This window comes from Anopheles stephensi, chromosome 2 (assembly GCF_013141755.1).
Source record: "Anopheles stephensi strain Indian chromosome 2, UCI_ANSTEP_V1.0, whole genome shotgun sequence".
Classification (NCBI taxonomy): domain Eukaryota; kingdom Metazoa; phylum Arthropoda; class Insecta; order Diptera; family Culicidae; genus Anopheles; species Anopheles stephensi.
In genome coordinates this window covers 10,881,554-10,894,096 of record NC_050202.1, presented here as the reverse complement: position 1 = coordinate 10,894,096, position 12,543 = coordinate 10,881,554, and the positions used below count along the sequence as shown (strand labels likewise).

At 44.7% G+C, this 12,543-nt stretch overlaps 1 protein-coding gene across 24 annotated transcripts in view; it reads left to right on the top strand.

The window, feature by feature from the left end:
• The window catches only part of LOC118503934 (heterogeneous nuclear ribonucleoprotein L), a 207,025-nt gene that overhangs the window by 185,575 nt on the left and 8,907 nt on the right, over positions 1–12,543 (top strand). For 16 of the 24 annotated variants that reach the window (XM_036037785.1, XM_036037786.1, XM_036037784.1 and 13 more), the window contains 5 exons: positions 5,155–5,339; positions 6,367–6,459; positions 11,851–11,975; positions 12,045–12,195; positions 12,270–12,474. In XM_036037785.1, the coding sequence (XP_035893678.1) occupies positions 5,155–5,339; positions 6,367–6,459; positions 11,851–11,975; positions 12,045–12,195; positions 12,270–12,474 (759 nt within the window). The remainder of the gene's footprint in view (positions 1–5,154; positions 5,340–6,366; positions 6,460–11,850; positions 11,976–12,044; positions 12,196–12,269; positions 12,475–12,543) is intronic. The other 8 variants (XM_036037804.1, XM_036037803.1, XM_036037800.1 and 5 more) reach the window with 1 other exon arrangement.

Below are 12,543 nucleotides of genomic sequence, written 5' to 3'. Positions count from 1 at the left end.
TGTGCACACACACACACGCCCCCTGCAAACTGTTGCCATTTTTGATGCAGAATTGTGGCACGGATGGGAAGATAAATGCAACGCGGTTACTTGCCCGCAGAAGGAGAACGTGATTTTTACCGAGCTTAAACTGACTTGAAAGTCGTTTACTCTCCGACGTCCTTCCGAGGTTCTTGGTCAGAGATTTAGTGTCTCTGGGTGTGTGTTAGCGAGAGAGAGAGAGAGAGAGGGCACGCGAGGGATGCTAAATATGTGTTCGCTGGTGCTGCTCAAGTGTCACTCAAGTGGATATGCTTGAGGAAGTATGTGTGAGTGTCTGCGTTTCGTACATAACATATCCGAGGTAGTGGTTAAAGACATCCTGAAGGGTATGGTCCTTCTTTTTTGATGAATCTCGATGAGAATAAATGTGGCCCTACATGGTTCTTGTTTATGTCGACGTGATTGGTGTTCTTGGAGTGAGATTTTAAAGGGAACGGATTTTTATAGCAAGTGTTTTACATTTTATAGCACTAAGAATACTGATCGGATTATTTATAGCAAGACCCAATTCAACTTAACTTACATAGTTAACTACTGAGGCCCATTACTATTTTTAATTTTTAAGGTATTTTTATAGTGAGCGTTTTACATTTTATAGCACTAAGATTTTTTTAAAGCAAGAAGTTAACTCAGTTGACCACTGAGGCTCGTTGCTATTTTTTTATTTAGTTTTAAATTTAAATTAATTTTATTGTGTGTTGGCATTGCTTTTGAGTGATTGAAAGGAAGGAAACAATTTATAGCAAATGTAGTAAACTTTATAGCACGCAGTATACTAATCGCAACAAAGTTCTGTGATGTCATGTCAAGTTCGCCAATATAATTTCCACCATTTTTTTATTCAAATCAAGCCATCGTTTAGATGCTAAAATTACCCTGCTCACCGCAATTTCTATGTCTCTGATCCTATCGGAAAAATAAAATCGTTTGTCAATTTCCGAAGATTATAAATTATTCCTCCACGTTATTGCATGCTCAACCACTAGCTGCTCACAATGGAAGCATATTACCATTTTCTTCCTCTACCATTCGGTAGCATACATTAGCCCAACCAAATGCGGAACAGGCAATGATAAGCGGATTTCAAAAGATTGTCCATGCTTCCACCGCACACCGACACACACAGAAGACACACAACCAGAGATTGCAAAGTTAACGAAAATGCTGGGCATTTTGGGGGGAAAGGAGCTGGGCTTTTCTTCTTTGAGTATCATTCACGAAAAGCTTCCAGTCTAGTTGAGGGTGAGAGCCTTGTAAGAAACAAGCCTTTTTTGTGGTTTGTGCTTTTTACTTTCATAGCAGTGTCTTTGTTGGTAGTGTGCTCCGTCAGTCACGTTCTGCACTCAAAGACTTACCAGTTTCGGTTGCATAAAACGTGTACCTAAGGCGTTTTTTGCGAACAGAACCAGGTCAATTGCATCGTACTACACCCCGTCTCGAATTAGTTGTAAACACAATTTGCAAGTGCTACCGAAAATGTGATCTGCCGCGTCTGATGTCTCGTTTCCCGGAGGACTCGGCCTGTTCCAAAAGCTTCTTTCCTTTTTGGGTAAAATAAAACAGTACAACAGTGCTCTCCGTGTATGTATGCCTGCGGTGGAGAAGCTTTCTCGTTTCCAATGTGAGAATACGGGCACGTGATGTGATTGCGGTTGGGGAAAAGTTTTCCCTCCGTAGAAAACCCTCCCGAAAAGTGGCCAACTTTAACTTGCTTGTTCTGCAGTGTTGCTTGCGATGCACGTGCAAGTTGAAAAGCTGCTCACCATAAGTTTGCACCAACACTTCATTAAAAGCTGTGTTTGTGTTGAGAAAATATGTTTCCCACAGGTTGAAGTACCGTTGCCACAGTACCAATCGTTGATAGCTTTTCTTTCTAATTAGCCCTCGTTAGGGGAGATATAAATTTCACCCAACTTCTTTTCATTTATATCGCATATGTGGATAAATCCATTTTCATTTTAAAAATAATAGAGAACGCCATCAAAATGACCACTCTATTTCCGATGCGTTGCTCGCCACCGTCGTGCCATCGCTCGTTGCGGCCATACTCAAAACTCAATTTGCGTTCCCTCGCGCTCACTCCAGTACGCGTCGCAAGCGGAAGCTTTCCCCCTAAAGCACACAAATATCGAGCGTTGAAATAAAATCCATCTCTTGTTGCGTTCAATTTGCGAAAGGGAAAAATTGTATCGCTCTCCACTACGGGGCGGCGTACAAAATGCACTCACGCTGCTGGAGTCTGCATGTGCGGGTTGCACGTTGCACACAAAAATTTCGTTCGAAATTCTCCTGTGGCTGTGTCATGTTACGGTGCGAGCGTTTCGAGTGCAAACGTGACGCTCGTGGTGATCGGTGACGAAATGGAAATAAATTGTTTTCCACCTCCGGTCTGGTACTGAACCCCCAAAAATTGGATTGCAGCACGATCATCGTGTCCGAATCCGCTATGTCCGACTCCGACTGTTATCGGCGGTGTCTGTCGAAACAACTTCAAACTCCAACAAGGCACCAACCGACGGATTCGATTCAATTTTAAATGGAGAGCAGAAAAAAAGCGGGGAAAAACTCCCCGTCACATCAGTGTGTGAAAATCCACTTGAACGCCGAAATCAAACGCTCACCGGATTCGAATCTGGAAAACGGCTACCACGGCTAACCTTTTGATTCACGACGATCTGTCTGCCACGCGTCGTCGTCGTGTGCTGCTCGTCGGCGGTGATTGAATGGAGGTTTTCCTGGGGGGGGATTTTTTTTTCTTCTATCATTCCCGAATACTGACGGGAAAAAAAAGAAAACGGAAAAAAACGTTTCAAGAGCGGGGCTTTATGGCGATCGGCCATCGGTGGTGCGAGTGTGCGCTGCAACAGTTTCTCGAACGGTTTGATTGATGGATTGATCGCTGGTGGGAAAGGTATTTTGTTTATCAAACGCCTCTTTTGACCGAATGTGTGTGTGTGTGAGTGTATATGTGTGTGTAAGTGTATATGTGTGTTTTCGTTACGAGACACCGTATTTGGACAAGGACAACCTGATGGGAGAGGGGAGGGGACACTATTTGTCGAGTGCCTTCTGGGATGCCGTTGTTGGCAGCGATTCGTGTTGAGATTGCGCTTTGCCAATAGTAGAGGGTCTGTTTTTCTTTTGGTGCTTTATTAATATTTCTTTTGCAATTTGGTTTTTCATAGTAGTTTTCACTGTTGCTGCGTTTATATAGTAAAGGACTATAAGTAGGCTTTGTTCTGCTACTCATGCTACTGATCAAACTGCTACTACTACTGCTCCTATCATTAGTACTGCGGCTGCTTATGTTAACGATTTTTATAAGAAATATTTTTATAACAAGTATTGCACATTTTATGCCACTAAGTATACTTACCTTCAACTAAAACTCAACTAATTAATTGTTCAAATGTTTTTACTCATCGGTATCAATTTTTTTACGTGATTGAAAGTATAATAATGTTTTTTTTTGAAGGAGGATTTTAATAGCAATCAGTGTGCTTAATATAGCAATACGGCCAGGCCGTTCTTTATGAATAAAAAAAAGTATGCTTCATACTTAGTATACTTACCAGAATACTAATAATCTTATAATAATAAAGTTACTAAAAGGTTGATAAATAATAATTTAATTGTACATATTTTTTGCTTAAATCTAGTCGATATGAATTTAAAGGATAGAGTAGTAGATATTATAGCACTCGATATACTAATCTCAACCGGCTGCTATAACTTTGCCAAACGGGAAGCATTTGTCAGTGAGAAGTAAGAGAGTTAGACCCAAGGCGAGACAGTCGCAGTGCAGTATTGGTTTGGTTTTTTTTTTTTCTATTGTACTACTAAGAAAAGAAAATTTTAGCTTAAAGCACTTCTTAAATTAATTTGTTACTCATTAATTCTATACACCTTGCCACTTCCAGTACCTCCATCAAAAGACATAAACGATTATACACTCTCCAAGCACCAGCACAAATGCTCCTCCAGCACAACAGGAACATCACCAAAAACAAACACCGCGCTACCCATGATAAACGAACTGTTCGGAATGCAATATCGCTTCTGTCCAAATAACATCATCCATCTTCCGGGATATCCCCGGGGCGGGCCGGGGGCAGCAAGGATTAAAACAAATGAACCCTTTATAAACTTCAGCGTTCGGGTGACCGATTTTTATCATGATTAAGTTACGACGACGCCCGGCCACCAGCTCCAGGCTGTCAGCTCTTATATACCAAAATGGTACGTTCTTCCATTCTGTTGCCCAAAAAACCGCACAATTAACTATGGCCGTTGGTCGGATGGTCGGGTTGGTCGGTCGCTCGGTCTGGCGCTTCTGTCTAATCGGAGATAGATCCTGCACAAGGTGGTATCCGTTTTTCTTTCGTCCGTTTGTTTCTTTGCTGTTATTTTCTACCAGCATGATGAGGATGATGATGGTGTGCTGGTCCGTCCGGTCGGTATCGGAGATCGGACACACACACACAGAGACACGGTGTTCTCAAGTGACAAATCGTTTGTTCGCGTTTGCACGAAGCGTGTGTTTTTTGTTCTGGGCGAGTGTTTGGTTCTAAGTTGGATAATGGAAAAGTTTGCGTGCAAATAATAGCAGCAGCAGAAGGAGAAAAAATGCGAATAGCTGTTGCATCGCACCGGACATCTTGTGTGTCGGGTTCTAGTTGTTTGCGAGCGCAAATGAGAATCGTTTCATCTTTCTTCTTCTCGGCGTGTGCAACACGGGACACCAGTTTCATGTCTTCGTTCGGTCGGTCGTTCGTTCGTTCCAATCTTAGTCCAATTTCATGTGCCACCAACAAATGCTGCTGTGGCGGGTGCCGGGACCGATAGAGATCATTGCACTTGCCGTTGACGAGTCTCCGAGTGTCGTTTTACCTTCCCTGTCCTTGTCTTCCCTTTCCCTTTGCCCCCATTCCTTCCTTCCCAGTAGTTGAGTAGTGAATCCGAGTAGAGTGTAGCCATCATCAGTAGAAAACATTATTTAACGCGCCCCCGGGCACCAACCCACCCGGAGGGCAGGTGGCAGGGCGATAAGCAGCGCCTGCCGAAAGCATAATATAATTTTTCTTCATCTGTCTGTTTGCTTTCCCACCCCTGGTCTAGAACCTGCTCTGCTAGGCGCCGGCGGAGGTAACGGTTTTCCGCCCAACTTTTCACCACCGGACTTCCATCCGTCGGAGAACTGGAAACCGGCCGCAGCCGGCACACACGTCGGGCTCATGAAGGATCCTCCGTTGCCGCGTAATGGACCCACCAACTTCATCCAGCCAACACAGCAACAGGTACGTATTTACGGAGGGCTCCGAAGGTTTCTTTTCTTTTTCCAGCCACACGCTCGTTAAATTGGAACTGATTGGAAAAGTATATTGCCACCATCCGGGTCCAATGCAATGCCAGATCGGGGCCACAACAGCATAACCTGATTGGTTTCGAAAGTGCAATAATTCGGTCAACACGTTCAATTCGCGAGTGTGTCATTTGATTCAGACGCAATAATGCATGCCCATGCGTTGTTTGTTAATCTCCTTGGCTGCCACTCGCAAGCGTACGAAAATATTTAAAATGGGAACACAGATTTTTGTCGCCACCGGGCAATGTAAACAACTGTCTCTCTGTGTGTATTTTTTTTTTTTCTTTGAAAAAATGCATTTATTTCGATTTTCCTTCCCAAGCAATGAGTTAATGGAGGCGCATGGTGTTTCACGTTTGCGCCCGAAAGGTATGCAATCTGTGTGTATTAAAAATTTTATAGCTTGCTTAACCGAAGTTTATTTGGCAAATAATAATGCTGAGACATTTTCAAATTACAATTTCAGTCAATTTATTTCAATTTTGGAGAAAAAAAAGAAAAAAATCTAAAAACAAACAAAATGTCAACCGGTTTTGTTCTATGTAATCGAAAACCAGATCCCATTCGTTTCCCATTCTCTCTATTTCTGATAATCTCATTCGTCATCTGTTTTTTTTTGCTCCTTCCCTTTCCCGACCGAACACAAGTTCCCGTTTTCGAATGTCACACACTTCAACTTGAGGATATTCTTTATCATTTAATTAAATCTTATTCCGGGGTTTTTGCGGTACAATCGCTCGATTTCGCAAACAAGAGACTGTAATTGTGTCTACAGCCTCCGTATCCCGGCTGTCGGGATATTCTCCGTCATCGAATGTATCCAATATTCGGGTTCGACATTGGTTCCCGGTATATCTATCGGACGAAATAAATCTAATAAATCTCATCATCATCTTCCCCATCGTTTTCTCGTGTGTATTCATATTTTCATACCCCGGCTTTCTCTCTCACATCCGCAGGGCGCAGTGATGATGGTTTACGGACTCGACAATGGAACCGCCAACACCGATAAGCTTTTCAATCTGTTCTGCCTGTACGGCAATGTAGTACGGGTAAGTAGAGGGAACAAAAACTCCGATACCCTTATTTCACGTAGATGTTCCCGATTCGTGATTACACAGAAACAAAGAGTGAAATAAGAAAATCGGGGGGAAAACATGTGTAATGGATTCATGGGAAATGTAATGTATTTTTATAAATAAGCCACTTGATATCGGGCTCTAGGCGGAAGCAATAGGAGCTACAAAACCGGGCCTCTTAAATCGTAATGCTCGGTACCGCAGCTATTTAACAGAAACACTGCTAGCAGCATCGAAACCTGTATCTACGATCAACCCTACCGCAAAATTATCCGCAAACGTACTCACTCAAATAGAGCTAGGAGGAGGAAAAAAAACCCCGTTGCTAGCAAATGGTGACTAATTAGTTCACATTTTATGGCCTGTCACTCACTCGCGACTGTCAGGGGAGGTTTCTGTTTTTTGCCTGTGGGGTGTGAGTGAAACACGATTTGCCGGCCGTTTTCTCGGCCCTCTCAAGAACCGAATCTAATTGGGCGAAATGGGCGCGATGGACGACGGTGGTCGGGCGCTGCCCTTCATAAATCACACCCATCTCGCCGGGGCGTGATTCGGTGCGGTTCTGAAGGAATGCTAAACCAGGAATAGGATCAGCTCCGCCGTTGAGTCAATCGGTTGGAATTTGATCCGTCGGCGTTTTTTTCTTTTCTTTTCTTCATAGACAAGAGTAAACAACACTTGAATGATGTGTTTTTTTTTCCCTGTAGGTCGCTCTTTACCATGAGAGGAATTTCAACTTGGGCCAATTTAAGATATGATACGTGCCCATATTGCTTTCAACTACACCATCTTGTGTCTATTTATTAGCATAAGGCAATACTAGCATTCACTTCCCAATCCCTTCGACAAATTCTCGTCTTTTCATCACGTTTTTCCAACTTTCCCCTTCCGAACGGGGAAACAACAGATTGCATGCAAATTACCAGCTTCCCGAGCACGTTTCTCATAACAGATCCTGATTGTCCTGGTTCTGGGGGAATCCCTACTTTTACACTATTATTCACTACGCGTACAAGGCTGGCCGTACCGAACGTGGCTGCTGTGCCGGCTTTGTAACAGCGGTTTGTGGCTTTGAAGTGCGAACAACAAACACAAATTCTGACGCTTTCCTGCCTGGTGCAATTGCAACACACTCGCAGAAAGGAAACAGGACTCACTGAATTAACACAGACGACAAACATTCAAACCGAAAGGGAGCCAGTGCGCTCGGTGGAAAGCCTTTTCAAATTCACTTTTTGTTTGCGGATAGGAAATTGTGTCTATTGGAGCTTCTTTTTTTCCTTTCCACTCACATCGCTTCACATCAAAACACTGTGGAAAAGCGTGTGCCAGAAGATAGATTGTAGAAGCGAGAAGACCGACCGAGTGGGAAACAGCCCGCGACAAGCGTGGGACGGCCGAGATGGGGACAAAATTCGTTTTCGCAAACTGTCACGCGGAAAAGCGGGCTCCAATAAAATGAAACGAGAATTTTCCGAAAGGAAAATACTTTCCCCACGTGCAACTGTCACACCGGTTCGAGCCGGCTTGCTTCCGGTTCGCTTGTGTCACCTTGGGCGACCGCGAGCCGAAGATGATGATGATAGTGCAATTCTAGTGAAGAATATTCCACTGTACCGACCGGAAATGTTGGAGAAGCATTTTCTTTCCATTTAAAAAAAAGTACAATTATCCCCAAAAGTCCTCGCATTATTGCGTTTTAGACAATAGAAAATCTCTCCTCCCCATATTCCATGATAACCGCAACAGATGGTGATCGTAAAAATTGGTTCAACCGGGGTAAAAGGGAAGCTTCGGAGAGAAGTGAAAAGAAAAATATACACACAAAGAAAGACACGTTTGTGAGCTGCCAACAGTTGAACAGGAAGTCGGTGAAGGCTTCAGTTTCTGAGCAACAGCCTTTACAGTTGGAAAGTCGTGGAAAAAAGAAACTGAAGCGTGCGAAAACCCGAATGCCGGTGGTGGTACACATAAAATTGAATGAAATAGCAGAAGGGGAAAAAAAAGCCCATCCTCAGCTGTCTGTTTTTCCACCATAAAAAGGATCGTCATTGTGCCGTTTGTTGCGCTTCTTTATGCAGCTTCCAAATCGCCGGCGGCCTTTTTTTAAATCCTTCCCTTCCGGGAGGGTGTACGAAAAACGTTCGATACGCTAGGTGAATATTGAGCGCGGTCGATTGTAATAGCTGCGAATGATCCTCTTCGCGCCGTGCGCGTGTGTGTTTATAAGAACCGAGCCGAGTGCACCGATTGAAATCTGCACGTGTCTGGTGTGTGAGAGCTTCTAGGGAAAGAATCCCGACCACGGGAACTTAATCTTTTGCTGGAGATAAAACGGGGGAGCATAATTTTTTCGCCCGACGGTGTGCCATATGGCCGTTTGGCTGTTTGGTGGAACAAATCGGAATGGATTGGCTCGCTTCCTTTTTTTAGGGGATGAAACTTTTCGTTATAGGACGACGAGCTGCTTTTTTATTGGTGGACGTACGGTAAAAAGTTGAACGTATGACTACATTAAGCTGTTGCCGTCAAAGACACTCCGGGAAGACAAAGGAAAATCGTGAGCGAAGTGCGAGCGATGCGCTGCAAATCTTGTCTTGATCGATGGATCAATTTAGTAGCTTAATGGTTTTGAAGAACTATCATTACCATTCTGTAAAACTTGTTCCAGGAAGAGGGGAAAAAATCCGGGAACCGACTACTGTAGTGATTTCAAGTGCGACCTACATCAGCGAAACTCATATCCATCAAACGGAGTCGGCCATAAAGCAACTCCCCCGGTCCCAGCACTAGCACCAGCACCAAACTTTATGAACAATAACCAGCGGCTCGACGAGTATATTTTTCTTTCGCCCCCCAAAAAGGCCTCCCCGGGAACAGGAGAGTGTCCTTTAACGGGCTATCACAAATCAAACACAAAAATCGATACGCAGTTTCACTGCAGATTTAAATAAAAAAACGCATTTTTTCTGTTTGGGCCCATCCCAAACATAACGACAGCAGCTCCGTACGACCCTGTCTGGTTGGGAAATGTGTGCACTCTTCGGGCTTCTAAACGCAATGTTTTTTCCTCTCCCCGTGCGGGTTAGCAGCGAATCATTTCAATCACAATGATTTATACCCATGTGAGCACTTTCGCACTTCCTGTCTGTGAGCCTGGGAGTCACCACAGGCCCGTGATCCATCTGGGCTGTTGTTGGGACATTAGATTTGGGACGACGCTGAAGAAAAAACAATGCACACCATCGTTCGAAGAAAAGCCGACCGAGTGTGTGTGTGTGCGATACGGAAGAGTGAAGGCATTCTTGTAACGCTTCCCGATCACAATGGCCCCCGGGGAAACCGAATCGGGAAGGGGGAGGGGTCTCAACGCAGTGAACGCGCGCGACACCATCAAGCGGAAAATGGGAGTTGAAAATAGCCTTTTCGGTCGAGACACCGGGGTCCGTCCGATGTTGTGGACCGATAGCTGCTCCCTAGATTGGACGTCACCCAGCGATAGTGATTTTGGTGGGACGCGAGGCCCCAGGGAGGAGGTGAACGGGGAAGGAATAATTAATTTCAATTCCCTGCCTCGGTTGGCAGTACTTCTAGCCCCCGCACGATCACGATAGACACTTGAGGCACTTGATCGTACAACTGGTGCTGCTGCTTACTAGTACGGCGGCCGACCAACACATTCCTCATGCACCATGAAAAAGCGTGCGATCGCTGATGGGCAATGGTGAACGGAATTCTATTTTGTTCCGTTTGTTATGTTCTGGGAAATTTGCCGGTCAGCATTTTTTCCCCTCTCACTCTCATTCTCTCTTTCTCTCGTTTCGGTGGCTTTGACTGTTGTGTTCATTACGCGCATGAATGCCACGGACACTTCTTGTCACAAACACAACATCAAGCGTTGTGTAAAAGGATACCTGCAGGTACCGATGAGCGATGGGCTTGGATGGATGGACAGATGGTCGTTTGGATGAATTTTGGCTTTACCTAATGAAAGACTACGTTCGAATGCTGAAATTAAGGTGCCAAAGTTCTATCGGTGGGTAATTGGATTTAATGGACCTTTAGTGGTATTGTTTGAGGGGCTTTTCCGTAAGGTTCTACCTGGTAAGGGCCGGTGTTCTCGATTAGTAACGGTTTGGTGCCGTGACCAGGATGCTGTTACTGATCAATCCCCGTGTTTGTACAACAATAATATAATATCATGGGCCAGAGGGGGACAACGGTGCGGGTCTCATACGGCAGAGCCGGGGTTCAAATCCCATCCGGACTGTTCTCCCGTAGAGACGACTGATAATCCAACTACGTGGTATCATTAAGTCTTGTCAGCCAGATATGTCAGGCATGACCTATGAGGTCGTTAGGCTAAAGAAGAAGAAGAAGAAGAAACAATTTGGAATAGTTCTAAATTCCTCAATCCTTATATACTCTTGGTGCCATGCCCAGGATTTATGTTCCACTTGCCCGGAACGTTTGGTGTCATGACCAAGATTACTTGAGAATTTTATTTGAATTCGTCTCGTAACTCCCAGAATTTCAAACTTCCCGTCTTTGTAACGTTTGGTGCCGTGACCAGGATCTTTTTCGGCCCTACAGCCTTGAGGGATGTTGAGCCATTTCTGGGTTCTTTTATGATTTATTTATTCGTAACTGAACAATCGGTCCTTTCTTATCTAAGTTAACGATTTCCTCCCAATCAAGGTGGCTTTTTGGCAAAATGATACACTCACTGTTCTTCTGACTGTTTGGTGCCGTGACCAGGATTATATCAAAAGCCCGAATTCCCGCTTTAATAAGCACAAAAATAGTATTTGTTTTACCTAAATATTTACAATCAATTTACGCTAAAACAAACAGATAAATTAAGCGCGTCAAGTTACAGTCAATTTACCACTTTTCCACAAAACCCACTCAGACCTCACCGAAATACACCGAAATGTGTATTAGTGTATGTGTATGCTTCAATTTTCTCCATCACTGCCCCGTTTGCGTTCCCGCCATTAAATTCATTATACCGAGCTTGATATGAGTTGTCGTGCCTGCTTCCTGGTAATGGCGCCATAATTGAGCCACATTACATACGCCCCGAAACAATTTGTACCGGTGTGAATAAGCTTCCGAACGAAACATTTAATTTGGTGTGCTTAGGAGACGCTGGACCGAATGGGGGAGAACAGAGAGGGCGTGATTACGAGCAGTGCGTGAGCAAATGATTATTTTCACTAATGGAATCAAATATTGGTACAGTGATTTATAAACTCGGGAATGCAAATGCTGGTCGATGCTAATTAGTTTGGGACGCGGGTCTTTAGCCATAAGCCTCACTAATTTGTACGTTATTCAATGTTCTCGTTTTCTTCGGCACAGATAAAGTTCCTGAAGACCAAGGAAGGTACCGCCATGGTCCAGATGGGTGACGCCATCGCAGTCGAACGTTGCGTCCAGCACCTGAACAACATTCCAATCGGAAATGATGGCAAAATTCAGATCGCGTAAGTAGTAATTGGTTTGCCGGCGGAAAAAGTTGTTTCAAGCCTCCCCGCATTTGCTTTGCTCCACAGATTTTCCAAGCAGAACTTTTTGTCCGAGGTCACAAACCCGTACACGCTGCCGGATCATACGCCCAGCTTCAAGGAATACACCGGCTCGAAGAACAATCGCTTCCTGTCGTTGACGCAGGCTAGCAAGAACCGCATCCAACCGCCAAGCAAGGTAATCTGCCGGGTGGGGGGGGGGGGGACTATCCGTTCTCGAAGTGATTCTACTAATTCCCATCCTCCGCACAGATTCTCCACTTCTTCAACACACCGCCAGGGCTAACCGACGAGCAGCTGATTGCGGCGTTCAGCAACAACGATTGCCACCCGTCGCAAGTGCGCATGTTCCCGCTGAAATCGGAACGCTCCTCGTCCGGGCTGGTTGAGTTCCCGAGCGTCGCCCTTGCCGTCCAGGCGATCATGAAGTGCAATCACACCGCCATCGATCACAAAGGTGCGTAGCAGGGCAAGCTTAAGCCACGCAGAGCCTCTCGCTAATCAGACCCGTGTGCTTCCGAAAATT